This window comes from Hoplias malabaricus, chromosome 11 (genome assembly GCF_029633855.1).
Source record: "Hoplias malabaricus isolate fHopMal1 chromosome 11, fHopMal1.hap1, whole genome shotgun sequence".
Classification (NCBI taxonomy): Eukaryota; Metazoa; Chordata; class Actinopteri; order Characiformes; family Erythrinidae; genus Hoplias; species Hoplias malabaricus.
Window position 1 is genome coordinate 33,975,464 of NC_089810.1, and position 26,001 is coordinate 34,001,464.

General features: G+C 42.4%; 1 protein-coding gene across 9 annotated transcripts; it reads right to left on the reverse strand.

The window, feature by feature from the left end:
* Positions 1-420: 420 nt before the first annotated feature.
* On the reverse strand, positions 421-25,765 carry LOC136709403 (von Willebrand factor A domain-containing protein 5A-like). Of its 9 annotated transcripts, none has more exons than XM_066684603.1 (21): positions 25,598-25,765; positions 22,924-23,028; positions 19,389-19,470; positions 14,181-14,383; positions 13,775-14,003; positions 13,453-13,616; positions 13,174-13,288; positions 11,834-11,982; positions 11,210-11,298; positions 10,983-11,127; positions 8,675-8,754; positions 8,435-8,549; positions 8,006-8,164; positions 6,588-6,691; positions 6,233-6,447; positions 5,059-5,074; positions 3,853-3,878; positions 3,571-3,612; positions 2,498-2,524; positions 1,243-1,366; positions 421-894 (listed from the first exon to the last, which is right to left on the reverse strand). In XM_066684603.1, the coding sequence occupies exons 3-21, from the start codon at positions 19,426-19,428 to the stop codon at positions 744-746; spliced, it is 2,193 nt and encodes a 730-aa protein (XP_066540700.1). In that variant the 5' UTR covers positions 19,429-19,470; positions 22,924-23,028; positions 25,598-25,765; the 3' UTR covers positions 421-743. The 9 variants fall into 9 exon arrangements, with proteins under 9 accessions (XP_066540700.1, XP_066540701.1, XP_066540704.1 ...); XM_066684604.1 differs by lacking the exon at positions 25,598-25,765 and adding an exon at positions 20,680-20,716 and having other exon boundaries at positions 22,924-23,131; XM_066684607.1 differs by lacking the exon at positions 25,598-25,765 and adding an exon at positions 22,443-22,692 and having other exon boundaries at positions 19,389-19,440; positions 22,924-23,131.
* Between the last annotated feature and the right edge of the window lie 236 nt (positions 25,766-26,001).

A 26,001-nucleotide genomic window follows, 5' to 3' on the forward strand; every position in this document is an offset into this window, starting at 1 on the left:
TTTCTTACATGTTTATATTTACACAAGTGTTTGTACATTTATATATGTTTTTGTAATTACCATTTTCTGCACCAAATACTGTATTGTTCACTTTGTGTCCTTTTGTTTCTTATTTATAATTTAACATTAATAAAATAGATGTACTTACTAATTATTTTGTGTTCATTTGGAACCAGTTAATTCTTGTTTTAGATGTGTCACACACACACACACACATATATATACATATCTATATACACACACATACACAGACTACACACAAATTCAAAATTGAAATTGGTATTTGTTGATATTTGTCTCCCTCTGCTGTTGTAAGAACACACACACACACACACACACACACACACACACACACACACACACACACACACACACACACACACTGGTTGAAATGATATCTAATACACAATTTCAGTCATATGCATTGGTTTTAATAAGTGAAGTTCATAAGGCAACAGTAGCACAACACTGTAATCAGCTGAGATTCATCCAAAATGAACCAGAACAGTCTGCTGACTTCTGACCATTCATGCTGACCATTTCAGTTTACTGGTGCACTTCACATATCCAGCAACAAGTAAATTACCACATATCCACAGACCAATTTAAAACCACCTCAATCTTCAGACAATGAGTAATAAAAATAAAAACAAAAGCATATCAAAACCTACCATGCTTTTCTATGAAAACTATATAGTGAGTATTGTAGAACTTTCTTGAACAATTTGTGAAGTAAATTATATTTAAAATAATGATGTGTATAAATGTTTTGGTTTGGAGCCCAGGAACGGTCGGTGGACAACGTAGATCAGATTCAAAGTCCAAGACTCTCTTCCTTCACCTGACTCTTCAGCAGAACATTTCCAGCCTGGACACACTCGGACAGATTCCCCACTAAAATATTATCAAAATTAAACACAGTTATCATTAGATGAGTAATGAGTTTACAGTTATCACACACAACTTCCAAAGTAGGCTGAAGTATTGATATCATACAGTTTATTATATTTAATATGTTACAATATTCTAACTACATTTTTTGTTGGGAAGATATTTTCTTGATTTTGATTTATAGCATAATAATTAATTCTAACTCTGGAACAAATAATATGGACAAAATATTAGGACGTTAAAGGAAATTAGTACAGTCAGTGAAGTATCTCTCGTTTGCATATAGCTGTTACTGAATGGAGCAGGAGTAATTGGATAATTAGCAGTGTGTGAGTTGATGATAATTTGTACCTTTCTGAGAATGGATCCAGGAGGTGGCCTTCATTGCAATGAACTTCCACTCTTCCTGCTCTGCCTTCTTGAAGCCGTGGAGCCAGATCAGAGCCACAACAGTGACCCACACTGCGCTGTCCACCTACACAGCATCAGAAAAACACACTTGTGACTTGTGTATGTGTGAAGGTACCAGTGATATGGAGGTGTAGGTTGGAATTTTAGGGAGACATGTCTGGCCAAAATGTAGGTGGCTTTTCTAGAGGAGCTCATAGTTATTCCAGCACCACACAATGGTATGATAAAGACACACACACACACACACACATACACACACTTGTGGAAACTTTAGTTTTTCCAGTCCACCTACCAATGTGTGTGTGTGTGTGTGTGTGTGTGGGGGGGGGGGGGGGAGAAGGAGGATAGCGGAGCACCAAGAAGAAACCCACAAAGACACAGGGAGAACACGCCACACCCCTCACAGATAGACAGCGACCCTGACCGGGTTGATGTATCACATTGGCCAGATTAATTTCCATAAATATCATGGGCTGGTGGTTAGGGAACTGGGCTTGTAACTGGAAAGTTGCTGGTTCGATCCCCAAAACCAGTAGGTCATGACTGAAGTGCCCTTGAGCAAGACACCTAACCCCCAACTGCTCACCGGGCGCCATGGTTAGCGCTGCCCACTGCTCTGTGCACATGTGCTCACTGCTCCTAGTGTGTGTAAATGTGTGTTTCACTGCACGGATTGGGTTAAATGCAGAGATAAATGCAGAGGTAGTGTCGCAGTCACACAGCTCCAGGGACCTGGAGGTTGTGGGTTAGAGGCCCTCTCCGGGTGACTGTCTGTGAGGAGTTTGGTGTGTTCTCCCCGTGTGGCTTTCCTTTGCGTGTTTATTTTGTTTAAAAACTGACTGAATAATTTTAATGTGGTGGGCAAGATACACATTTGACAGAGCCCACCCCTGCCAAAATGTAAAACTGGCCTTGTTAACACACAGTTAACATCAGAAGTGGATTAATTGCTATGTTTCACATTCTCCATTGGAAACACAGCTATAAACTCTCCAGCATCAAGTTCCTGGGGTCATTTCTAGCCAAAGTGGATTTACCGGTGGGTGAAAAGTAAGAAATAAAAATTCAATCGATTATCAGCTCCCTTTATCAGCTTCCTACACACTGTGACACCTGGTTTCTATGATCACTCTTTTAATTCAGTTCAATTATTCAGTTTAAGCTTGATGCATGGAATCAAATATCTCCCACCTACTTGTTGGTGCCTGAGTGTATGAACATTCTGAAGAGACAGAGAAAAGTTAGTTAGATGACGTCAAAATGTGTTTTATGCAAAAGAGCAGATTTGTTTGACTCAGTTCTTACTCTTTGCTACATATCTTAGGTCTACCATAACTTAGAATCACACAACTAATTAGTTCTCTCATGGAATGTAGGTTAAACATTGACCACAGCATGGGTGACTTGTGTATGTGTGAAGGTACCAGTGATATGGAGGTGTAGGTTGGAATTTTAGGGAGACATGTCTGGCCAAAATGTAGGTGGCTTTTCTAGAGGAGCTCATAGTTATTCAAGCACGACACAATGATATGATAATGACACACACACACATACACACACTTGTGGAAACTTTAGTTTTTCCAGTCCACCTACCAATGTGTGTGTGTGTGCGGGGAAGGATAGCGGAGCACCAAGAAGAAACCCACAAAGATACAGGGAGAACACGCCACACCCCTCACAGATAGACAGCGACCCTGACCCCGACTGCTGGAGGTTGGGGGTTCGAGTCCCGCTCCGGGTGACTGTCTGTGAGGAGTTTGGTGTGTTCTCCCCGTGTGGCTTTCCTCCGCGTGTTCTGGTTTTCTCCCACTGTCCAAAAATACGCGTTGGATTGGTAACTCAAAAGTGTTTGTATGTGTGAGTGTGTGTCGTGAAGGACTGGTGCATCCTCCCTGTGAAGGAATGGTGCATCCTCCCTGTGAAGAAATGGTGCATCCTCCAGGGTGTGCTCTTGCCTTGCACCCAGTGATTCTGGGTAGGCTCTGGACCTAACGCGACCCTGAACTGGATAAGCGCTTAGAGACAATGAATAAATGAATGATAGAATGTAGACTAATCATTAAAAACCATTAATTCCCAATTAATCTGAAGTGTGGATTTTAAACCTATCAAATGACCACAAAATCCATGTCATGTTGTGTGTAAAGAACAGAAGAATGATAGAATCAGACGAAGCGCTACAGCATCCTCCACAAACTTGTAATTCGGAGCAAATACATTACATTTTATATGCATGTATAGATATTATTTAATTTAAGTCTTTGATACCTGGTTTCAGTGGTGGTTTTTTTCTCCCTATTTTTGCTCTTCCTGTAACAGACAATGAGGTGTTAAGTATATGAAATCACAAACTATTTATTCAAACGTGCCTTTTCTTATTGGGCAGATCACATTGGCCAGGGCACCATGTTCCCATCATGCCATCAGAGACATATGAAGGCATTTATTCAAATGTGCCTTCTGATAGGTTAGATCATATTAGAACATCTAGTACCATGTTCCCATCATGCCTTGCTGAAGCTGTGTAATTGTGGGTACACTGTTACTCACCGAAAAAGCTCTTCATACCTTTGTACCTGAAAATAGGAGTGACATGGGATGATGAGACTAATTCATTCACTGTCATTCACTGTATGAAACTGCTTATCCAATTCAGGGTTGCGGTGGGTCCAGAACCTACCTGGAATCACTGGGCGCAATCACTTTTGTGTCGCCAATCCACCTACCAACATGTGTATTTGGACCATGGGAGGAAACTGGAGCACCCGGAGGAAACCCACACAGACATAGGGAGAACACACCACACTCCTCACAGACAGTCACCCGGAGGAAACCCACACAGACACAGGGAGAACACACCACACTCCTCACAGACATTCACCAGGAGGAAACCCACACAGACACAGGGAGAACACACCACACTCCTCACAGACAGTCACCCGGAGGAAACCCACACAGACACAGGGAGAACACACCACACTCCTCACAGACAGTCACCCGGAGGAAACCCACACAGACACAGGGAGAACACACCACACTCCTCACAGACAGTCACCCGGAGGAAACCCACACAGACACAGGGAGAACACACCACACTCCTCACAGACAGTCACCCGGAGGAAACCCACACAGACACAGGGAGAACACACCACACTCCTCACAGACATTCACCAGGAGGAAACTCACACAGACACAGGGAGAACACACCACACTCCTCACAGACAGTCACCTGGAGGAAATCCACGGGGACACAGGGCGAACACACCAATCTCCTCACAGACAGTCACCCTGAGCGAGAACCCACAACCTCCAGGTCCCTAGAGCTGACAGCGACACTACCTGCTGCGCCACTGTGCCGCCCATGATGAGACTAATAATTAATCATCACTGATAAAGGACTTTATTATATTATAATATATTATAGGCATGGGGCGGCATGGTGGCATAACAGGTAGTGTAGCTGGGGTCAGGGTCCTGGGGGAGCTCGGTGCTCTCTCCCCATGTCTGTATGGGGTTCCTCCAGGTGTATTGGCTATTCAAAAAAGTGCTCATAGCTGTGTGTGTGAGTGAATGTGTGAGTGTGTGTTGCCCTGCGATGAAATTATGCCCTCTGTACAGTGTATTCCCACCTTGCACACACTGATTCTAGGTAGCCTCTGGAGCCACTGCCACCCTGAACTTGATAAGTGGTTACAGACAATGAATGAGTGAATATTATTAGTGTGATACTGAACTACAAGCTCCTAAGTAACTTACCCAGTGAGCCTTGAACCTATGTGACAAGAAAAGATGACAAAATAAAAAAGAATCAGTTAGATCCTCCACAAACTTGTAATTTGCAAATACATAGATTTTGAACTGAACTGGCAACAGATGAGAGACCCATGGTGTGGATCTGCTTCACTTCAGAAACAGAGCCCTTTTTATTCTCAGTCTTTTAATGTATGAAAAACTACTCCAGCAGGACCGGCTTTAGCCTGTTTTTATCATGGTGATCTGCTACAAAAATAAGACTTGTGCAATCTGGGTGGTATTAACATTAACTTTGAACATATGCAATACACCAATCAGCCATAACATTATGGCCTCCTCCTTGTTTCTCCAATCACTGTCCATTCTCCCAGCTCCACTTCTGGGTGAGAAATTCTGGGGGTAATTTCTAATATATTTTGTTTAAAAACTGACTGAATAATTTTAATGTGGTGGGCAAGATACACATTTGACAGAGCCCACCCCTGCCAAAATGTAAAACTGGCCTTGTTAACACACACTTAACATCAGAAGTGGATTAATTGCTATGTTTCACACTCTCCATTGGAAACACAGCCATAAACTCTCCAGCATCAAGTTCCTGGGGTCATTTCTAGCCAAAGTGGATTTACCGGTGGGTGAAAAGTATGAAATAAAAATTGTATAGTTGTGGAAGCCATTATTCTGACACCTAGTGGCCTAGATCCACTCTATGGAGCACAAACAAGTTGATCTGAGGACTACACATTCATTTGATCCTTTATCTCCTGAAATACAACACTGTGTTTGCTGCTGTTAGTGTTCAAGGAACTTGCTAAAGTTGCTAATGTTTATTTGGGCTAATTAGGAAGAACGATACCTGCTGAATACCTCTTTCTCATCCATTTCATCAAGTTTTTATATGTGTTATAAGAGGTTAAGTGGCTTACACAGAAACGTGTGCTATACTGATTTGTTTATTTTTTAATGATAAGGAAGAGTAACGACACAAAAGAAACCAACTGAAGATAATGACTAATTTTGACTAACAAAATTATCTATGCATTTCCAGTTCCATTCTCTCTGTATAATGTATATCCTGTTAATAAACAAGTCGCAAACTCAGGTGCTGAATTCCAATCCAATGTTAGCAACTGTGGATGTAACATATTCACACACAAAATAATACAGAAATACGTACTGTCCGCCACTGGCACTGTCCTCCTGACCATTGGTCTAGCCACTGGCTGTCCACTGCCCTTATGTACTGCGAGGAAAGCAGTGAAAGAGCTGCTCACTCCTGACTGTACACTGAGGTCCACCACCTTTTTTCTTAAGCTCTTGTCATTTGTTTCTCTCTCCTTCATTTCCAGAGACTGGATCAAGGTTCGAGCAGCCAGTCGATGAATTCCTAGTCTACGAAGAATACCAACAGTGATAATGAGTTATTTCCAATTCAAGAGTATAAGAGTTATATAAGAGAGCACGAGGGGTGTCACAAATCTCAGGGAAAGCATGTGCTATCCATGTCCAGCTTATTTTTGTTTGTGTGTTACCCTTTATCCTCAGCTGGTTTAAGGCTGAAGTTCAGCTGGTTGGTCACAGGCTGCTCTGCCAATGTGTACTGCACAGTGACGGTTCCTTCATCACCTCCAGAGATCTGAAGAAATCAGATAATATGGGTATTATTATCACATCTGCATTTGCACCCTTGATGAATACCTGATTTAGAGAAGTGGTTCCCAAAGCAACTGACAGGGCGCAGCAGTGAAATACAGAGCGCATGTCATGGACAATAATTCCAATGTAAATGTGTCTGAGTGGGGGGCTGAAAACATTTCTTATATACAAACGTGAGGCACTACAGAAAACATTTGGGAAACACTGATTTAGAGTACACCCAAGTGTTTAGAGACACGCAGACATGGAAAGATTGGCTTCATTTCTCAACTAAATTAAAAGTGTCAAAAAACATACAGAACTGTGTAGTGACAAAAAATTGATAAAACAATATATTTGCTATGTCTTGATCATTTTTGTCACTGCATAATTCCATATTATAAAAAAGGGGTGCTTTTCAAAATGTAAATCAAAACAGAATACAACAAGGTGCAAATCATTTAAACTCTATATTTGATTGAAACTAGTGCAAATCCAGCATATCACATGTTGAAGCTAAGCAGTTTATTTGTTAGTTGAATACCCATTTTGAATATAAGGGACATATTTACTGTACATCACTGCAGTGCATTGCACCAGCACTTCTTAGCCACACCCTGCAAGCATTTGGGAACAAAGGATACCAATTGCTGTAGTTGTGAAAGTGAAATGTTTTCCCATTCTTGCTTGATATTCAGCTGCTAAACAATTTGGAGACTCTTTTGTCATATTTTCATTTTCATAATGTGCCAACTGTTGGGAGGTCAGTTTAATACCCGGATCTTACTTCAGAGCTATGCTATTGTAATAGTAGTTTATTGGCGGTATGCAAGGACTTTTCTGAAAAAGACGTCATCTGGATGGCAGCAGGTGTTACTCTAAGATAACTGAACTGTAAATGACACTGAGAAGAGCAGCTTTTGGCCCCGATTGAGGAGAAGGCTAGAGTGTTGAGAAAAGCTCATCAAATGGCAAAGTGTGTGTGTGTGTGTGTGATGGGGGTGTATTAAGGACATGTCCCTGCCACTGCTCCTTCATCAAGAGTCTTTCTGGTACTCAAGGAGTGAAACGAAGATGGCCCTGGGTATCAGGCTGATGACTATGTGCTACAGGCAGTAATGCCATAGCAGGACAACACCTTCCTCTATATTAGTTCTGACTAAGCATTTGTTTTAAAAATAAGCCTCAGAAGTTTAAAGAGATAGTGAGAAATAATTGTTTAGTCAAGAGAATCAAAACTGCTGATAGGAACACATGGATGATATTTAAAATACTGAAAGATATAATTTTCCTACAGTTATAAAAGCTCTCTCACCTTTCCACTGAGCTGAGAGTAAAGAATTGCCCTTTGACCTTGGAAAAGAACTTTGAGGGCTGGAGACAACATAGTGATGGATACACCCTTTGGAACAGTCCATTTCACAGTGATGTCCACAGCAGAAGGCTGCAGAGCGAAACTGAGAGACTGCATCACCTGCGGAAAAATGAGGTATATTTTACTCCACTTTTTTCCCAATTTTTATTTACTGCTACTTCCACCCAGTAGCTTATTCTCCCCAGTCTCCCACACGCTAGAGAGTGAAGACAGCACTTGCCAGCCACACCCTCTTTTCAGACTGCCCTTGAGTGCAGTCAACAGTTTGGAAGGAGAACACTAATGCTTCAACTCATTTTTTTAGCATGCAGAGTTATGAGAGAAGTAGGAGGGTCACTCCATTCTTTTCTGTCTTGCTTTTCTACGTACTTTGAGCTGTAGCCTGTCATTGCTATTGATGAACTGAGCGATGCCGCCGCCTTCCTTGGCCATTCCTGTGACCAGTGCAATGCTGGCTCCCTGCCCAATGCCAAAGGTGAAGCACCTAATGTTAAGATAATGCCCAGAGGTTTAGTCCATCCTGTCATTTCTGTAAACTACAGACTCAGTAAACTGATTTACTGAACACCAGACACATGTCTGCGAGTGTAAGTGAGAGAATACACTGACCTGTGGGATCTAGAGTGCATTCGAACCAGGTCCAGGATGTCCTTGACATTCCTGACAGCTCCATCCGTGAAAACAAACACCTTGTAAAAGGGTAAAAAATAACCTCAGGTTTAATGTTCTACATACATACCATCAATTAATAGCCTCCCCTCCTTTTGGAGATCAAGGAGAATAAAGCTCTGCTCCATATGCTGGATCTGTGCAATACCAATTTAATACAGCGGACAGTAATTATGATGTGATGATGATATTTATTCATTTATTTTTATGAGGGTTTTTCCAATTCTATTCAAGGGTCATTCGCCAAAAAATGGGTTGCAGAGAAATATAATAATGAAATTCTTGAATTTTAACAAGCATATAAACATAAGAGGAACATGTACATGAACGTCCCCACGTTTAAGCTTTACATTATTCTGCAAACCAGACTGTGTAGTCACCCACATCTAACACTTCTGTGATATAAAACTGAATCCAGCTTCTTATTCTGCAGCATTTTTTAAGTCTTCTGGTTCTACCTTACATGCTGCAATAGCATCTGGCACTAGAATGCATTAATTCACCATTTAAGGTGGAACTGGAAAATTAACCAGCTACCGAGATATCACCTACTACTAGTGATGTTTTCTGCTTGTTGTAAAGAAAAGGGTCATAATGCATTAAAACTATAATGGGCTTAATTCAAGTGAATGTGTGTATGTATTAAATATATATAGTAAATATGTTATAGCGTCCTGTTCACTCTGTGTTTTGGGGTGTATTTTGTCTGGTATGGCCACCCCCCGTCAGGTGAACATCCCTCATGCGCAGGGAGAACACGAGCAGTGAGTTTGGTACTGTCTTGACTGTCCTCGCACTAGGTGGGTTTTCTTCACTAAAAGTGTATTTACCTCCCAGAAAATGTTTTCTTGTTTGCGAGAGCACTGCTGTATATATGTTACCTAAAATATTGTATAAAATTTGGTGTATTCCATCTACATTTCTAGAAGGATGTCCTTTGTCACAGTGTGACATTATTTTAATATTGTGATAAAAATCGAGACAGATCAATAAAGAAAAACTTATTGTGATAATATTTTTGTGACTATATTTTATAGTTTATAAAGCAGAAAAAACTGACATTTGTTGTGGGCTTATTTCCTGACAAGACACTCCCATCCCTAGGCAAAACACAGAAATGGGACTCACCCTAATTGTGAATATTAATAGTGGTGTTGAAAATAAATAGGCCAACATCAATTATATTTAGTTTTATAACATAGACATTAGTTTTACAACATATAACATGTTCAGAGTTAGTGCTGCCTATAAATCAAAAGACAAAATGTGGGTCATAATTCATTTTTTGGAAAAACCCCTGTTGTAGAAGAACATACACTATTTATTCATTCATTATCTGTAACAGCTGTTATCCAGTACAGGGTCCCGGTGGGTCCGGAGCCTACCCGGAATCATTTGTAAAAACACTATTATCCATCCATCCATCCATTATCTGTAACCGCTTATCCAATTTAGGGTCGCGGGGGGTCCAGAGCCTACCTGGAATCATTGGGCGCAAGGCGGGAATACACCCTGGAGGGGGCGCCAGTCCTTCACAGGGCAACACAGACACACACACATTCACTCACACCTACGGACACTTTCGAGTTGCCAATCCACCTGTAACATGTGTTTTTGGACTGTGGGAGGAAACCGGAGCACCCGGAGGAAACCCACACGGACACGGGGAGACCACACCAACTCCTCACAGACAGTCACCTGGAGCTGGGATCAAACCCACAACCTCCAGGCCCCTGGAGCTGTGTGACTGCGACACTACCTGCTGCGCCACCGTGCCGCCCAAAAACACTATTATATAACTATTAATATTCTAATGTGCACACACTGTGGACTGAGATGTTTAGCTGTGCACATAAAGCCTGTATCTCTCTAGAACATCTTAAAATGAATGGGACACTCTCCAGCAGTTGCACATGTGCTAAAATCACTATGCTTAATGTCAAATGTGGTTTAAAGGGGTGAATAGCTCATTCGCACTGGGCATGGAGCTGTGGAATGTCTTCTAAAAGTTGTTTAAAGCATTTTTACCCAGTTTTTGAAGAGCTAAGAGACAGTTTGAAGTACATCCAGTAACTTTTATTTTCTTAAATAAAAGAAAAACTTTACTTAAAGTTCTTAAAGTTTCTCTTTGTTTTCTTGCATCCAGGTAACACAACCTAAATAGTGCTTAATAGTTCAAATGTGCTGGAGCATTTCTGTAGCCCAGAATGGATAGAGAGTGTCCTTTATAGAGTGAGTGGCGTGGTACCTGTCGGGGGTGATCTGGAAGGTAAACTTCACTGTAGATATACTTCAGTGGTTCCAGGAGCTCTGTACCTCCCATGTCCGCATTTATAGCCGCCACCTTCTTCATCGCCTCCTCTATTGTCTTCTGAGTGTATTCCACACTCTTACTGGAATCAAAAATAATTTCACGAACCACTAAGGCTCAAACCGAGGTTATTTTACAAATAATAAAGACCACATGGTACCCACGGGAAAAAGGACTGAAAATCCGAGCCAAAGCCATAGATGTTAAAGTAGCAGCCGAGGGGCAGACTCTTCAGCAGCAGGAGAAGGGTTTCCTGTAAAATTTGTCAAACATGAAGCATCAACAAGCACATCAATAACATCAACCTATCATACATTACCCACAAACTAGCTAGGTCTCTCCAACTCCCACCACATGCTGCCAAGGTGAGGAGAAGAACACAAGCCTTCTCTGAGATGTAAAACCAGCCACTGCTTTTTTAACTGCCAAGGACAGCTCAACAAGCTTGGAGGAGAACATTAAAGGAACACTACAATAATATTTTTACAGTAAAATCACAGCTTCAAAATAACTGTGATGACCCACTGAGCTGTAATAAGGAGAACAGAGCCTCTGTCCTTGTTAATCCAGGCTCTGCACTACAAAAACAGCACTATGTGAAAATAAATCGCATTGGGGAGGCCCAGTAGAAACAAAAATCTTACCTAGTGTTCCTGCACTTAAGGGCGAAGATTTCTATCTTTATTCCTGCTCATGCATCTACACCTATGCTGTAGGTACTTGCTATACATATCACACTACTCTGAATTACTGATAATTTCCAACCAATTCAATTATGAATAAGTTACCCGGGCACTTATGATTGAGGACCCGTGCATGCTGCCAGACTGATCCATTAGAAAAATAAACTCTCCACGTTTTCCAAAAGAAGAAGCCACATCTGGAGGGAATTCTGGGTAAAGACTGAGCATGATGACAGGGTCACGCATCAGAGAACCTGCAATAATAAAAAAAAAGAGTTCTCGTTAATGACCATGTGGGGGCACAGTGGTGCTGCAGGTACTTCGTGAGATCTCAAAGTACTAGGTTTGATTCTCTCCTAAGGTCGCTGTTGTGATCTAATCATGTCTGCATGAATTTCCTCACGCACACCTGTTGGTAGTTGGATTGACTTTCCAATTTTACATTTTTGTGAGTGTGATATCTCGCTATGGAGTAGTGACTTGTATTTCTAAGAGAGTCTCAATGCTGCTTCTCTTCCTGCACAAATGATGCACCGGATGAGCTCCCTAAATATTGTCTAAACTATGGAGTGATGTCAATATAAACACTGGAGACACACTAAGATAACATTTGTAGAGGAGCAACCAGTAACTGGTACAAAAGAGACCAAAAAATATATAAAATGAGAAAAGGGAGCACAAAAGGAAGCTAAAATAAATTATAAGTAGAGCTTGACAGTAATTTACTATCAAAATATATCACAATACAAAATGTTTCAATGGCAATGATATGATTTTAAATACATTTTCAATATTTCATTATTCAATTACAACATTTGACGCTGACTGACTTTCTTTACACGGCCTGCCGTAAGTTCATTGCACTCAATTTTAAAGATAAATAATTTAAAAATACAAATTTTAACAAAGCCAAGAGGTTTATGTTTGACGGTGATGTCATGTTTCTTTTTTGTTTTGGCAGTTTTTCTGGGACACTTATATTGTTAATATCGATATTAGAATGAAATCAACCAAAATTAAGAAATAAATTGTGATATTAATTTTGGCCATATCGTCAAGCCCTATGGAGCTGTCTAAGACACAAAAAAGCTGTTTTATTTTAGTTGTCTTCTCAGTTAGAAAAAAAATGTTCAACGTCCTTTTTTCACACCTTTTTCATCATAAACTTTATTGATAGCTCAGTCCCTGCTCAAACTGGGTAGCCCTCCAATCCTGGCTCTTTTAAACAATCTCAATGTCCACTCATTTTGTTTGTTCATTTGCCCACTTTGTGCTCACTTCCTCTCTTTCTTACTATTTTACACTGCTTGTTATGCCACAAACAGGGCCCCCTGCTCATGCTCCGTAACCTTGAAAAAATAATTTGTAGAATTTTGGTGGATTTGGATTTTGGTGAAGAACTCAATGTGGGATGCCTAATTGTCATGGTTACGATAAACTCTTACCACGTTTGGTGTTGTTAAGTCCTGCCTCCACAATGGCAGTGGGCTGATGGGTGTTCTGGTAATAAAGCAGTATCTCCACATCTCTGTCAAACTTGTGGCCTGGAGAGAGGCTCACCTGTATTCAGACAGTTAGAGGACTTATTCATCAACGGTGTTAGAATAGGAAAACACTGGATTAAGCAGGATAAGTGCAGCCTAAGACAACCAGAGGCCATCCTCATACGTTTTATTTTCCTCATCCTACCCCCATTAATATACATACAGCAAATGACCACACACCTCTGCCTCAGTGTGATCTGTGGTGAGGTAAATCAGCTGCTCCAGGGAGCAGTTGGACTCCACTTTAGAAACAGAGAGGGTGGAGATGATGTGGACACGAAGTGACAACGTATATGGCACTAAACTTGCAGTAACAGCTGTGACCTCAGTCACAGGACTCAGATCTGGAAAAAAGATACAGACCCAAATAAAACACATTAAATATCATAACTCAAAGAGGATTAGAACAGGACTGGAAAAGGTCAGAGAGGAAATTACAAACAGATCATAAACTCTGTTGTAGATCAAAAATGTGTGTTAGTAATAAATGTTTATGGCTTGCCCATGTCACTGGGTGTGTATCGAGGGTTGAGTACAGCTGGCAGACAGAAGCGCAAGCCATGATCCGCCTCCACGGTCAGCTCAATGACGTAGATGAGGGTCACAGTGGCGCTCTCCTTTGAAGGAAGGCTGCCCACAGCAAGACGGAAAATATCTGGACTTTCATCACTTTCCTCCAATAGAAATGCCAGCTGCCCTGAACTTAACGCATCCTCATACTTCTCCTGAGCCTGAACAAGAGCGGGAACAATGCATTACGATTGTACTATACAAAGAAATATTAGGGATGCATGAGGGTATCAGAATCATACTGGTGTCTGATGATGTCTATGATGTTGTAATTTCACTACAGCCAATGTGTACTAACTTTTATTGTATCCTGTAAATATCTGGACTGTCAGATTTACCTCCTGCTTGGAGTGAACCTCGGCCACCACCTCCTGTCCGCTGACATTGGCACTGAAGTGACAGACAGCTGCTTCTGCAGGTAACGGGAACACGAATGTGGCTTCCACTGGAGACTCCTCCTCATTTACGTACTGCAGGGTGGATGTGACTGTGGCAACAAAGCCCTTCACCTGCACCTCCACGTCCACACTCTTTAGAGGAACTTGGGTTAGAGGGAAACATTGAACACTTCCATTTTCAAAACATATTTCACACAGCTGGAAAGTATCAGACCATAACCTTCCTTTCAACCACTACCACTTACATGAGGAATGGACGTCTAGAGGTCAAGTCACAGTGATCTACTATACAGGAGTTTTTTGCTAGTACGGACCACACCTGTAGAGGCTGAAAAGGGGAGGCGAACTCAGAAGTCTTTTGGGGAAGAGTTCAGGGCGGCTTATGAATGCGTATGAAGCCGGACCCCCCCGTTGGATAAATGAATATGAGAAAAGGGTGGAGACGGGGTGGAGGCGGGAGCGAGTTTAAAACAGGAGGCTCAGTGGGCTTGATAAAGGCCGAACACGGCTCCGAATATGGGGATCAGCAGGAATGACCCAGCGCGGAGGTGCGAGCTGACGTCGTGAAGCAGTCGAGTCAAGATCCGTCTCCTGAACTAAATGAGGTGAGTTTGTCTGACGTTGAAATGACGTGAATTTGCAGGGTATATATAGGGCTGAGAGGAGGAGTTCGGGCGTGGTCCTACTCCCAAAATTATGTTATTAGCATAACTTCACTTTGCTAGTACGGACCACGCCCGTAGAGGCTGAAACGGGGAGGTGAACTCAGAAGTCTTTTGGGGAAGAGTTCAGGGCGGCTTATGAATGCGTATGAAGCCGGACACCCAAAAATTTACAGGAATGCTGGTCATTAAGTGCTACAGAATGGATAGGTTCAGGTACTCTCGTCAAGGGTTTGATTGGTGTCCTGATTGTGTTTAGGTGAATGAAGGGGTTAGTGAGTCTTTGAATGAACTACCTTTAATAAACTGGTGTATGACTGAGTGTCATGTGAGACGGTAGAGAAATAGCATGAGTAAGTTGAATGTCCTTTATTGATTATGATAACCGAAATTCTAGTGTGACTGGTAATTTGAGTATTCAGATGCCGCAGTGGTAAAGGGGTGATGATTGTGAAAAGTGATATAGAGTCAGAGTTGGTCTTAAGATGGACAAGATCATCGCATTGGCAGAAATCAAATTGATCAACTAATCATAGAATTTTAACGTATCACCAGCTAAATGTCATTAAGCTACGGTGTAACAATAATAGTGACATTTATCTGGGGCCACCATGCACTGGACAGAGTTTTGCTAAGTCCAATTTCTACTTCAGTGTAATTGATGGTGATTGGGTAATAGTGAGGGGTCTGAGGCTGGCAACAATAGGTGGAAAGTGGATTAGTTGCAGCCTTGAAGTCAAGTACTACAGAGGGGCAGTGTTAATAAAGCGAGATATTCTTCGTTGGCAGGTGTGCCCTGGTGGTGCCTTTCCAATGGCATAGAGGGAATCGAGAACGGAATGGTGATCTAGAGGGATGACAGATGAGGCCAGTTAAGAAGCCCAAAAAGGTCAGCACCGCAGGAAAGGCGAGATAGAGAGAAGGCATTTTGTCACACGGGAGAAAACTCTGAAAGAGAAAAATCCAAAAGGTGCTGAGGAGCTCAAGCAAGGTGGCAATGTAGAAAGTTGACTACAAGATAATGAAGATGCCTAGAGGGTGTTGAAAAAACATGTGCCAGAGGTGGCGTCAAGTGCCTGAGTGCTGGTCCAAGGTAACCTAGGGAGAGAGCATAAGCTGGAACGTAGGGGCTAGATAGCAGCGTGGTTGTGAAGACAGGAGGACAGGTTGAAGGTCCACAGCGCCTAGAGGAATCAGTGCGAACCGTACCATAGGAGGCAGGGTGAGGTGCTGTTGCTAGCAAGAGATGAAAGAATAAGGTCCTCGGTGGCACCAGCTGGAAAGTTAGAAGCTGAGAGCGACAAGGCTGCATGTGAGAGGGTGAATTGAATTTGAGGTGGCGTCAAGGGCCTGAGTGCTGCGTAGGGGGGCTGGACCAAGGCCACGCCTGAGAAGAGAGCATAAGCTGGAACTTAGGGGCTCGGAGCGGCATGATCGCGAAGAGTAGAGGTCAGGTTGAAAGCCCGCAGCTGCTGGAAGAATTAGTACGAACAGTACCATAAGAGGCAGTGCGAGGTGCAGTCGCTAGGAGAAGCTTAGCTGCAAGCAGAAGCAGAAGGTAAAATCCAGCAGGAGAGAGTGCAAGCCGTACAGTGAATGCAGGGCGCCGTTTGTTTGTGAGGGGAAGGCATAGGGATGAGCGTCCACAGCAGTTTTTGAGGAGAGTGTGCAAGCTGAGAAGTTGGAGGTGGGCGGTGCAGCCGCAAAGCTATGGGGTTGGGACGAAGGTCTGTGGCATGAGAGAGGAGGGCTGTAAAGGAAGAGGCAGAATGCAGCGAAACCACGAGGGGAAGGGGATTAGGATGAAGGTCCACATCAGGAGAGAGGGTGTGCTGTAAAGGAAGAGGCGGGGTGCGGGACAGCCGCAAAGCAGAGGATTAGGACATGGCCTATAACGGCACCCGGGAAGATGATGAGCTGGAAAATCAGAGACTCGGAGTAGTGCAGCAGCAAGAAGTGGGGGATGAAGGTCCACCGAAGCACCTGAAAACAGAGCAGGAGCTAGAAGCTGTAGAGTGTGAGCAGCAAGGCAACACAGAGGAGGGTCCGGTACGATAGTCCACAGCAGCATCTGAAAAGAGAGTATAAACTGGAAGCCGGAGGGTGGGAGAAGCACATCAGCAGAGGAGTCAGGATAAGAGTCTGCAGCAGCACCTAAATAGAAAAATGAGAATTGTAATGTTAGAGGCAGGGTATGGCGTGGCCGCAAATTGAAGAGGTTGGGATGAGCGTCCATGAAGTATGCAAGCTGCTGATGTAGAGGCTGGGAGAATGAGACGATCAGATGGGAGCGAATCTAGGGTGAGGAAGCTGTGCAGCAAGGAAACTGCATAGAATGCCCAGAATGCCAGGCAGGAGGTAGGCCCACAACAGCAACCTGTAGAGGGGGTGCGAGCTGGAAATTATGAGGCATAGAGCAGCAGCAGGGGAAGAGGGTGGAAAGAAAATGAATCAGCAATGAGGAAGCCATGCAGTGAGAAGAACGCATCGAGTGCCCAGAGCGCTGGACAGGAGACAGGCCCGCCGCAGCACCTATAGAGGGGTGTGGGCTAGGAGGTCTGAGGCATACAGCTGCGGCTGCAATGGGGGAAGAAGTGGGAAGATGAAGGGAGGGGTGGGATGATGCGTAGAGTAGACCTACGAAGAGTAGACCACGTCGAGTGGTCAGAGCGCTGGACAGGAGACAAGCCCGCCACAGCACCTATAGGGGGGTGCGAGCTAGAAGGTCTGAGGCATGCAGCTGCGGCTGCAACGGGGGAAGAGGTGGGATGATGAAGGGAGGGGAGGGATGAAAAGAGGAGGGGTGGGATGATGCGTAGAGACAGATGTAGAGAAAGAAAAAGGGGAGGGGTGGGATGATGCGTAGAGACAGATGTAGAGGAAGAAAAAGGGGACGGGTGGGATGATAAAGGGAGGGGTGGGATGATGCGTAGAGACAGATGTAGAGGAAGAAAAAGTGGGAGGGGTGGGATGATAAAGGGAGGGGTGGGATGATGTGTAGAGAGGATAAGAGAGAACGAAACGATCTCGGAGGGCTGTGTCTAAATGGGTGCAATGCTGTCAATCAAGGTAGTGTTCAAATGGAAAGAGGAGCCGATTTGGAATGGAGGCTTAAACATGCTGCCTGCTTTTTTTTTCCCAACATTTCAGATAGGACCAGCTTGGCAAGCAGTGTAGTTAAATTACTGCATTGGAGTAATTTAAATAACTATTTAATATTGCAGATTCTAAGCCATTATCCAATTCAGCTCAGATAATTATATTATTATCAAAACAGCCCTCTAAGGTACCGACCTGTGAGACAGCAAAGACTATAAGACATTGAGGCTAATGTCTCCAGCTTAGACACAACCAGAAAGGGTAACAGGAAGACGAAGGATACTCCAGCAGGGGGCGTCGAGTCGGAGATAGAAGGTTGTGAAGTCATCGCATTGCTGCGCAGGGGATCCTTACACCGGCAGACAGGTTTCTCTCTTTAGCTGAGTGAGAGACGCCATTGTTTCGGAGCACGTTGCTGGAACGCCGAGGCTGTTCTGCCGGAGAGGAGGACGTTGTAGAGCTCGTAGCTGTGGAGCCGTGACGACGGTAGATTTCCCCAAAACACGAGGCAGTCCCGTCCGTAGCAGCATAACCGGAGATGAAGATAAGGGGAGGCTCGAAGCCTTGCACCAGCGTCGGAGGGAGATGTGGGGATCACTCGGGAGGCCGAATGCAGCGGGAGGAGAAGCAGGAGAACAGAGCACCGATCCGGAGCAGGTAAGACAGCAGGGCATAGAACAGTTGAAGCGGTTATAGGCGTGACAACAGCCGTACGTAACTTCAGATACCGGGCAGTCCCATAGCTGTTTAGCCGGAGCGAGTTAAAAACAGGAGGCTCAGTGGGCTTGATAAAGGCAGAACATGGCTCCGAATATGGGGATCAGCAGGAATGACCCAGTGCGGAGGTGCAAGCTGACGTCGTGAAGCAGTCGAGTCGAGATCCGTCTCCTGAACTAAATGAGGCGAGTTTGTGTGATGCGGAAATGACGTGAATTTGCAGGGTATATATAGGGCTGAGAGGAGGAGTTTGGGCGTGTTCCTACTCCCAAAATTATGTTATTAGCATAACTTCACTTCTTTACAAACTTGACTCTGACTGAACTCATGAGACAATTTAACATACAGCTGAGCTTTTACTTTTCTAGTAGTTCATCTTACCCTCTATAATTTTTCAGCCATCACTCATTAGTGGAAAATAAATCTAACCTCCTCTGACCCAGTTTTGCTTGGGAGGCAAAACTTACTCAAATGTTGCTGGTATAGATCGGCTAAAGAACAGCTGGCTCATACCGAAATACAGACACTTGGAGAAAGGCGTGTTCAAGAAGATAAATCCATATGATGAACTTAGATATTTGTCAAAATCCTGCATATTTTCAAGTATATTTTTACAAGATATGTTTTAAAATAATGACCATCAAAGAAAAAAAAATCAAAAAGCTGATACCTTGAGTACATCCCTCTGTTATCAGGCCGCAGCTGTCCATGTTTATTTTAGCCTGTTGAGTAAGAAAGCTGGTTGTGTGTATCTGCAAGAAAGGTGTGGATGGACATGAATGGCTTGACATGAAGTAATAAAATTATTTGTGTCCATTGTCAGAAAAACTGTTACTGAGGCGTTCCCTTTTGCAGTCTCTGTGGTGGTATCCTCAAGGGCACATATTCTGTACCTATAAGGGGTATTAGAGAACATAACTGTACCTTATTTTATTGTAATTGTAGATTTTAAAGTTGCGTTGATTTCATACGCTCCATTTAATTTCCAGGACCTATATTATATTCTTTCATTTTAAACATAGTTCTATAATGAAAACTCATGGAGAAGAGAATATAATGAACCCACAACTTGACTTTAAAATCACTGTTGTACATTTAAAGCTACTGCTTTTACCTTTAGTGACAGTAATGTACCTGAACTGTACCTTTTTCCTGAAAGTATAAAAGGTCCTTATAGATAAGTCACTTAATTGTGGGCTTGGTGACAAAGCAGAACATTTTAATTTATTCTCAAACAAATGCCATTTGCTGGGATTTAAAACGTAGCATTATAAGAATATTTCATATATTGATTCAGTTTATAGGATATGATTCATCCATGTCAGGTGCCTACACACAATCATTGGGCACAAGTCAGGGAACATATAAATATTTGCTCTGGGAAAATGGCACTTACACAGCAGGTTAACATTTTTTTACAGTGTCTAGTCTGCTACAACAATCACTTCTGGCTACTCAGAACAGTTCCAAGACTTAAGGAGGAAAAATTCCGAGATCCGAGGTTTACCAAAGGTTCTGTACTAAAACAATTATAAACGTTAACTCTCCAGTGTGTGAGAAAATTTCTGGTTCTGTTGGGGAATTCAAAGCAAATCTCAGGTGAGTTGCAGCTTATTGACACTATATAATGAATAATCACTGCATAAATACAAAAGAAGCGTCTTGAAAGTTAATCATATTATACATATGCAACAACACTTATTCACTGCAATATTATAAGGGCTTGATTATCGAAGAAAAAAAAACACTGTTTTAATAAATGGCTGTTTTAATATAAAACAGAATTATATAATAATTAATATAATGTAATTAGTATAGTAACAATAGCAGAATATATCACTTTACAAAAATAATAATAAGGAAGCATGTCACAGTTCTAACATCAAGTGATTTATTTTTTTTTGTATTATACAGCATGCATTGATTATAATAAGATAAATAATGAAAGGGCTCCTACCTACCTGTGTGATGGAACAGCATGTGGTGAGATGTTCCTGGCTTATGGTTTAAAGAAATAAGGGGTGGGGGTGGTTTTTTAGCCAAGGGGGCAGTGCTCGTAGAGCTAGAGTTTACAGAGCGCTACACAACAGATTCTGTAACATAGAATCTATATATGGTTTGAATAATCAAAATTAAATTCTTGAACTTAATATCTTTCCTGCATTAACAATATAATACATTGTATGGCCAGCAGTGAACATCTGCTTATTCAACAGACCTCCACATATTGATGGTATTTATAAATACATTCAGCCAACTGTGTCCTGTGGGTAGCATTCTGTCAACAGTGTCCTTTGGGTGGCATCCTGTGGATGAGGTCTGTACAGAGAGTCTGGTACCTATCACCACCTAATGTGGCCAATAACTGCCTACTACTGCTGGAAAAGAAATTTGATTGACCCACAAAAGGTCCAATCACAACTCTGCTTATTTTGGCATGATGTGTGGAGGCAGTCTTTCACTTTAAAGGAGTGCCAGAGTCAGTACAAAATGATAGAATCGTGACAGTGAGGCCAGTTTATCACACTGAAAGTATCAGATGCTCCATCAACTGCTGAACATAATGTCTGTGTCTGACAATAATATTTTAACCCAGACTTCTTTAACCTTCCTCCTGTGTTAGCTTTCTGTTAACATCTCTTATGTTAATGGGTCGGTTTTGAACCGTGTCTTAAGTCAGCCATAAGATCCCCTAAAAACAATTAATAATCAACCAATTTGTTTCTTTCCTCTTGTTTACCTTGTTAGGTTCCTTATCCATGAAAGGATTGGTTTTAATTTTTCATTGTTGCAGACTGTAAACTGGAGACTTACACTCTACAAAACACAAACTCTAAACTGACTGAGCCTTACATGTCCGGACATGTCTGTCTTTCCTTGTTTTGTGAAACAGGCAAATATAGAAGCCCCTAACTGAAGCTGGAGTGGTTGTAGGAGGAGCCAGCTGTAGGCTGTTGGTGTATAGTGTGTTTATGAGTCCAGATTTGTGTAACGCCCCATCCCTTTAAATGTATTATTTAAAGTTATTGCAAATAATATGGATGGGGCCCTGGGTTCTATAATTATATTCTGCCGTCACTAGGATGTACCTGGTGGCGGGATTCAAGGGTTTTGTGCTATAATCAGTATGGTGTCCCCAATTAATAAACACAGCAAGTCAATAACAACAATAACACTTTCAAAAATGATCAAACTTAAAAAGTATGTACTACTGTTTAATTAAACAAATATTTATTGATGTAATAATTTTAAGGTTTACTTGAAAACTCCAATATTCAATCATTTTCTTAAAGGCTTATTTTAAAGTTATCTGTATACCTCTCAGAAGTTTTCAATACACCAAATTTCATGTGATCATCAGCGAATGATACAGCCGAAACCTATCTTTATACCTTAAGAATATTGGGTTTATTGACGGCATAGATTGGGTTCTTTTATTATCATTGATTGTTTTTATGATGCTTAATTAGCATCTGTAATTCCCCAAGCCAGATTGACTTTTTTTGTTTTGAGAGAGAAATTTGTTTGATGATAATATCTCTGCTTGGTTCAAGTGTCTTTGTTGGGCATGTTCAGGCGGTATCTAGAGTTACTTTAATCTTTACCCTCGTTGTATGCCTGTTTCGATGCTTGAGAAAGGTGTGGCCAGAAAACAGCAACCACACAGACTGCTTCACTCCGTAGAGCAAAAGAAAAGAAACAAAAAAGAGTAGCGCTACGGTACCTCAAATCCACAGGGTATCTCACTCGTTTCTTGGTCCTTCTTGCTCTCAAGCTCTCTCTCTCTCTCACTCTCTCTCGCTCTCTCTCTCTCTCTCTCTCTCTCTCTCCGACACTCACGGGTGGCGTTGCGTTCTTTCGCCAAACCCAATCAAGCTCTCAGGTACAGTCCCGCCGACTAAACCCTTTCCCTGTCGGCACCGTAGTAGTCTCTCTCGTTAGCAAACGTTCTCCGTCGCCACGCAGTAGTCTCTCTAAATATAAAAGTGCTTTAACTCGTCTGACTTCTACAGCCAAACAGTCTCTCAAGCAACAAACTCTGTTCATTCACTCCGAGCTCACTAAGTCTCACACTGAAAGCTAGGGTATTTACTCAAAAGTACACTGCAATGCTGTTACTACGAGACTTACAAGTTGTTCAACAGACACTTTCTGCAAATATTAAGACCATTTTACTCCAAAAACCTTGAAATAAAACCACTGACCTACAGCCGTGCTTCTGTCGTCTGTTCTTTCCTCGGGTCTCTTTTTTTCTTTTTTTTTCTTTTCCCGTGCGCGTTCCCGTTTTCTTTCCCACCGTTCTCTAGGAGCTAATCACAAGAGCAAAGGAAACCAAAACTCACATCTATCCACTAAGGACGAAACCAAAAGAACATCGACACCCACATAAAGATTGCACCAAGCACATGTTGGTTCTGTACATCCCAAACAAACTTCAGACTCTGTTTCTTTTTTCAGAACTATATATTTATTTCAATTAACCCTTTGTTTGCTTCCCTCCTGAAAACACCTATGTTCCTGTTACTTTACATTTACAGCTAAAACACTTAAACTGTGAAACATAATCTTTCTATTTTATTTCTTCCAAGGGCTACATTTGGCACTTGTTTTTGTTTTCTGATTTGGGTCGAAATTGACCCTAACAACAGTAAAGCCATCATTTTAATAAGAGCATTTTATAATTTACTAAAAAAATGATTATTTTGTTTAAATAGAAGTTCCTGACAAAGTAAAAAATCTTGATGCAATAAACAAATTTATGGAGTACTTGTATGCATTTAAACCCTAAAAACGGGTCGCTCAAGACCCTAACACAAGAGGAAGGTTAATGTGTATCCCTGGTTAATAGGGGAAAATGTAAGGACAGTGTTGACAAAGTCCTGAGAGATTTATAATGTTGTTTGAACAGTGACTTCTCTATTGCTCATAGTGGGTTAAACGACGGTAAAATCCTGGTGCAACTCTAAACAAAAACACACCTGATCCAGGTGACAAAGGCTCTCAGAGGCGTTTGTATATTAGCGCTGGATCAGAGATCTCCAGGGTGGTAGATCTCCAGGACCAGGATTGAGCAGCCCTGGTATCCGCTTCTCCAATTCAGGGTCATGGTGTGTCCGGAGCCTATCTGGAATCACTGGGCGCAAGGCAGGAACACACCCTGGAGGGGGCGCCAGTCCTTCTACTCTGCATATGTTAAAAATTAAATAGTTGTATTCTGGCCCAAATAAATTTGCCGGTCCGGTGGTGGTGTGAGAGGTGGGTGTTTGTGGGGATTAGTAGGGGGTTGAGATCTCAATGCAGCACTCTTGAAATTAGTTTTTTGCAGGTGGGGTGCTGCACTCGCTCACTCACACCTGTGGACAGTTTCACACACTCACCCAGTCACTCTCAGCTGTGTGAATCTGTCCTCTGTGATTCCAGGGAGGTTCTGGACCCACAACCAACCATGAACAGGGTTTGTGGAAAATGAATGAATTAATGGTTATTTTTATTTAATCAAACATACATATGTTTGATACAACCTTCTTCTCTCTTGCTCTCGTGGGAGGCGGTCGCATTTTCTCCCTCTCCGCTCCTTATCTCTCCTGCTTGCTTCTCTGGTCTTGTCTTGTCTACCCCGGGTCTCTCTAACGCCGCTCTTCGAATTACAAATCAGAAATGGAATTGATTAGCTGGTCTCTCAACGCAATTGACACCATCTTCTCAAGGAGAAGTTTGGGCACGGGGGAGCCCTCATGTCCTGATGGAACGACGCTGGCTGGATATGCCATGGATGGATGGGAGAAGTGGCGCGTGGTGTGTCTGACGCCTCTCTCCATTGAGGACATTGAAGATGTATACCTATTTGGATTTATGATCGTGGGCTTTCTGCTGATTGGATTAGGTGGTGCCCTGGTCTATCGGAAAATTAGAAGAGTTGAGTCAGTTGTAAACAGCCCACAGAAACTGACCAACATGATTGATGGGATGGGCAGAGCCGTTGGCGCACAGACTGGGACTGTGAGTAGAAGCTTTGATTCCATCAAGGAGCAACTAACGGCTTTGAACGCCAAGATTGAACGTCTGGAAGACCAGTGCAAAATTGGAACTTTGAATCAGAGGGACTATAGCTAAAAATTCAGCTAACATCTCTGATTCTAACAAGCTGAACTTTATCTGTTTTGGCTGCCCCTGCTATCAGTGGCCTTGGCTGCTGATAGTCTCAACTCCTCCAGAAGGAACGGTCGTCATGGAGATCTGCTGCACCTCCCCTGTCTGAGCTGTGGGCTCAAGGACACGTGACTGCTACTACATCTGGACATTTTCACGAACTGAACCTGCCCCCCCCCCCTTTTCCCGTTGAACACGCCTCCTACTGCTTACGTCACTGACACTATTTGTGTGTATTGCTTTGTGTGTTAAAGGTGTTGTTTTTTTCAAGATCACACACTGTGCTTCTCAAGGCACAGTCTGGGACCTTCTTTTTTTTACCACCACTTCCCTGTTGTAATCCTGCTGTTTTTCTAACTGTAAGATGGCGCGGTGCATCTGCTGCCGTCGCGTCTGTTGCGCAGACCTAACCCCTGATGTTAGCGGACAGACGAAACAATCTTTTCGCTGCAATGTTGTACTTGTATAACTTTGTATGTGACAATAAACTGAATCTAATCTAATCTAATATAAATATTTTGCCATATTCCACTTCTGTGGTTATTATTATAATTATTTTATTTTATTAAAATAATTCTCACAGTGTATCTGAATACAAATGGGCGCAATAAGAAGGCTGAGTTTCTACCAATCATTTCTTGCATCAGCCAATCAAAAGTCTGAAGTTCCTGTCTATCTATTTTTTTGCATTATCCAGTGGTTTGAGCACCTTAGCGGCTCTGTACTGACCGTTTAGGGGTTTAAAGTTGTGGTGTTGGAGTTATTTGCAGTGTTGTGTTTTCCCCTTAAGTATGACTCTTAAGGCTTCATTTCTTCTCCTGAGCTGAGGGATTTACTTAAGGGTGTTACACAGAATCCCTTAAAAGATGTCCTTACGTAAGGAAATGTGTTGTTCTATTGTTTCCATGGAAACCGTTGTTTACATGCACTCACTGTGATGCCTGTTATCGCCTCTGTTGTACCAGCTGACAAACTTCAGCAGACGGGCGAGGGCGTTTGAAACTCGGTGAACGATGTGACACACCGTTGACTAATGAACATAAACTACCTACTGACTGGAAGGATCCCGTAGCATAAAATCAGAAAACAATCATTAACTGCATTAATTAAATAATATGTTATAATCATTTATT

Coding starts and splice junctions, on each gene's coding strand:
- LOC136709403 (XM_066684606.1), bottom strand. CDS start 19,428: ATGGACAGCTGCGGCCTGATAACAGAGGGATGTACTCAAG. Junction 11,299..11,833: donor CCTCAATCATAAGTGCCCGG/GTAACTTATTCA, acceptor CAAATTTTACAG/GAAACCCTTCTCCTGCTGCT. Junction 1,367..2,497: donor ATACACTCAGGCACCAACAA/GTAGGTGGGAGA, acceptor GATGCTGTGTAG/GTGGACAGCGCAGTGTGGGT.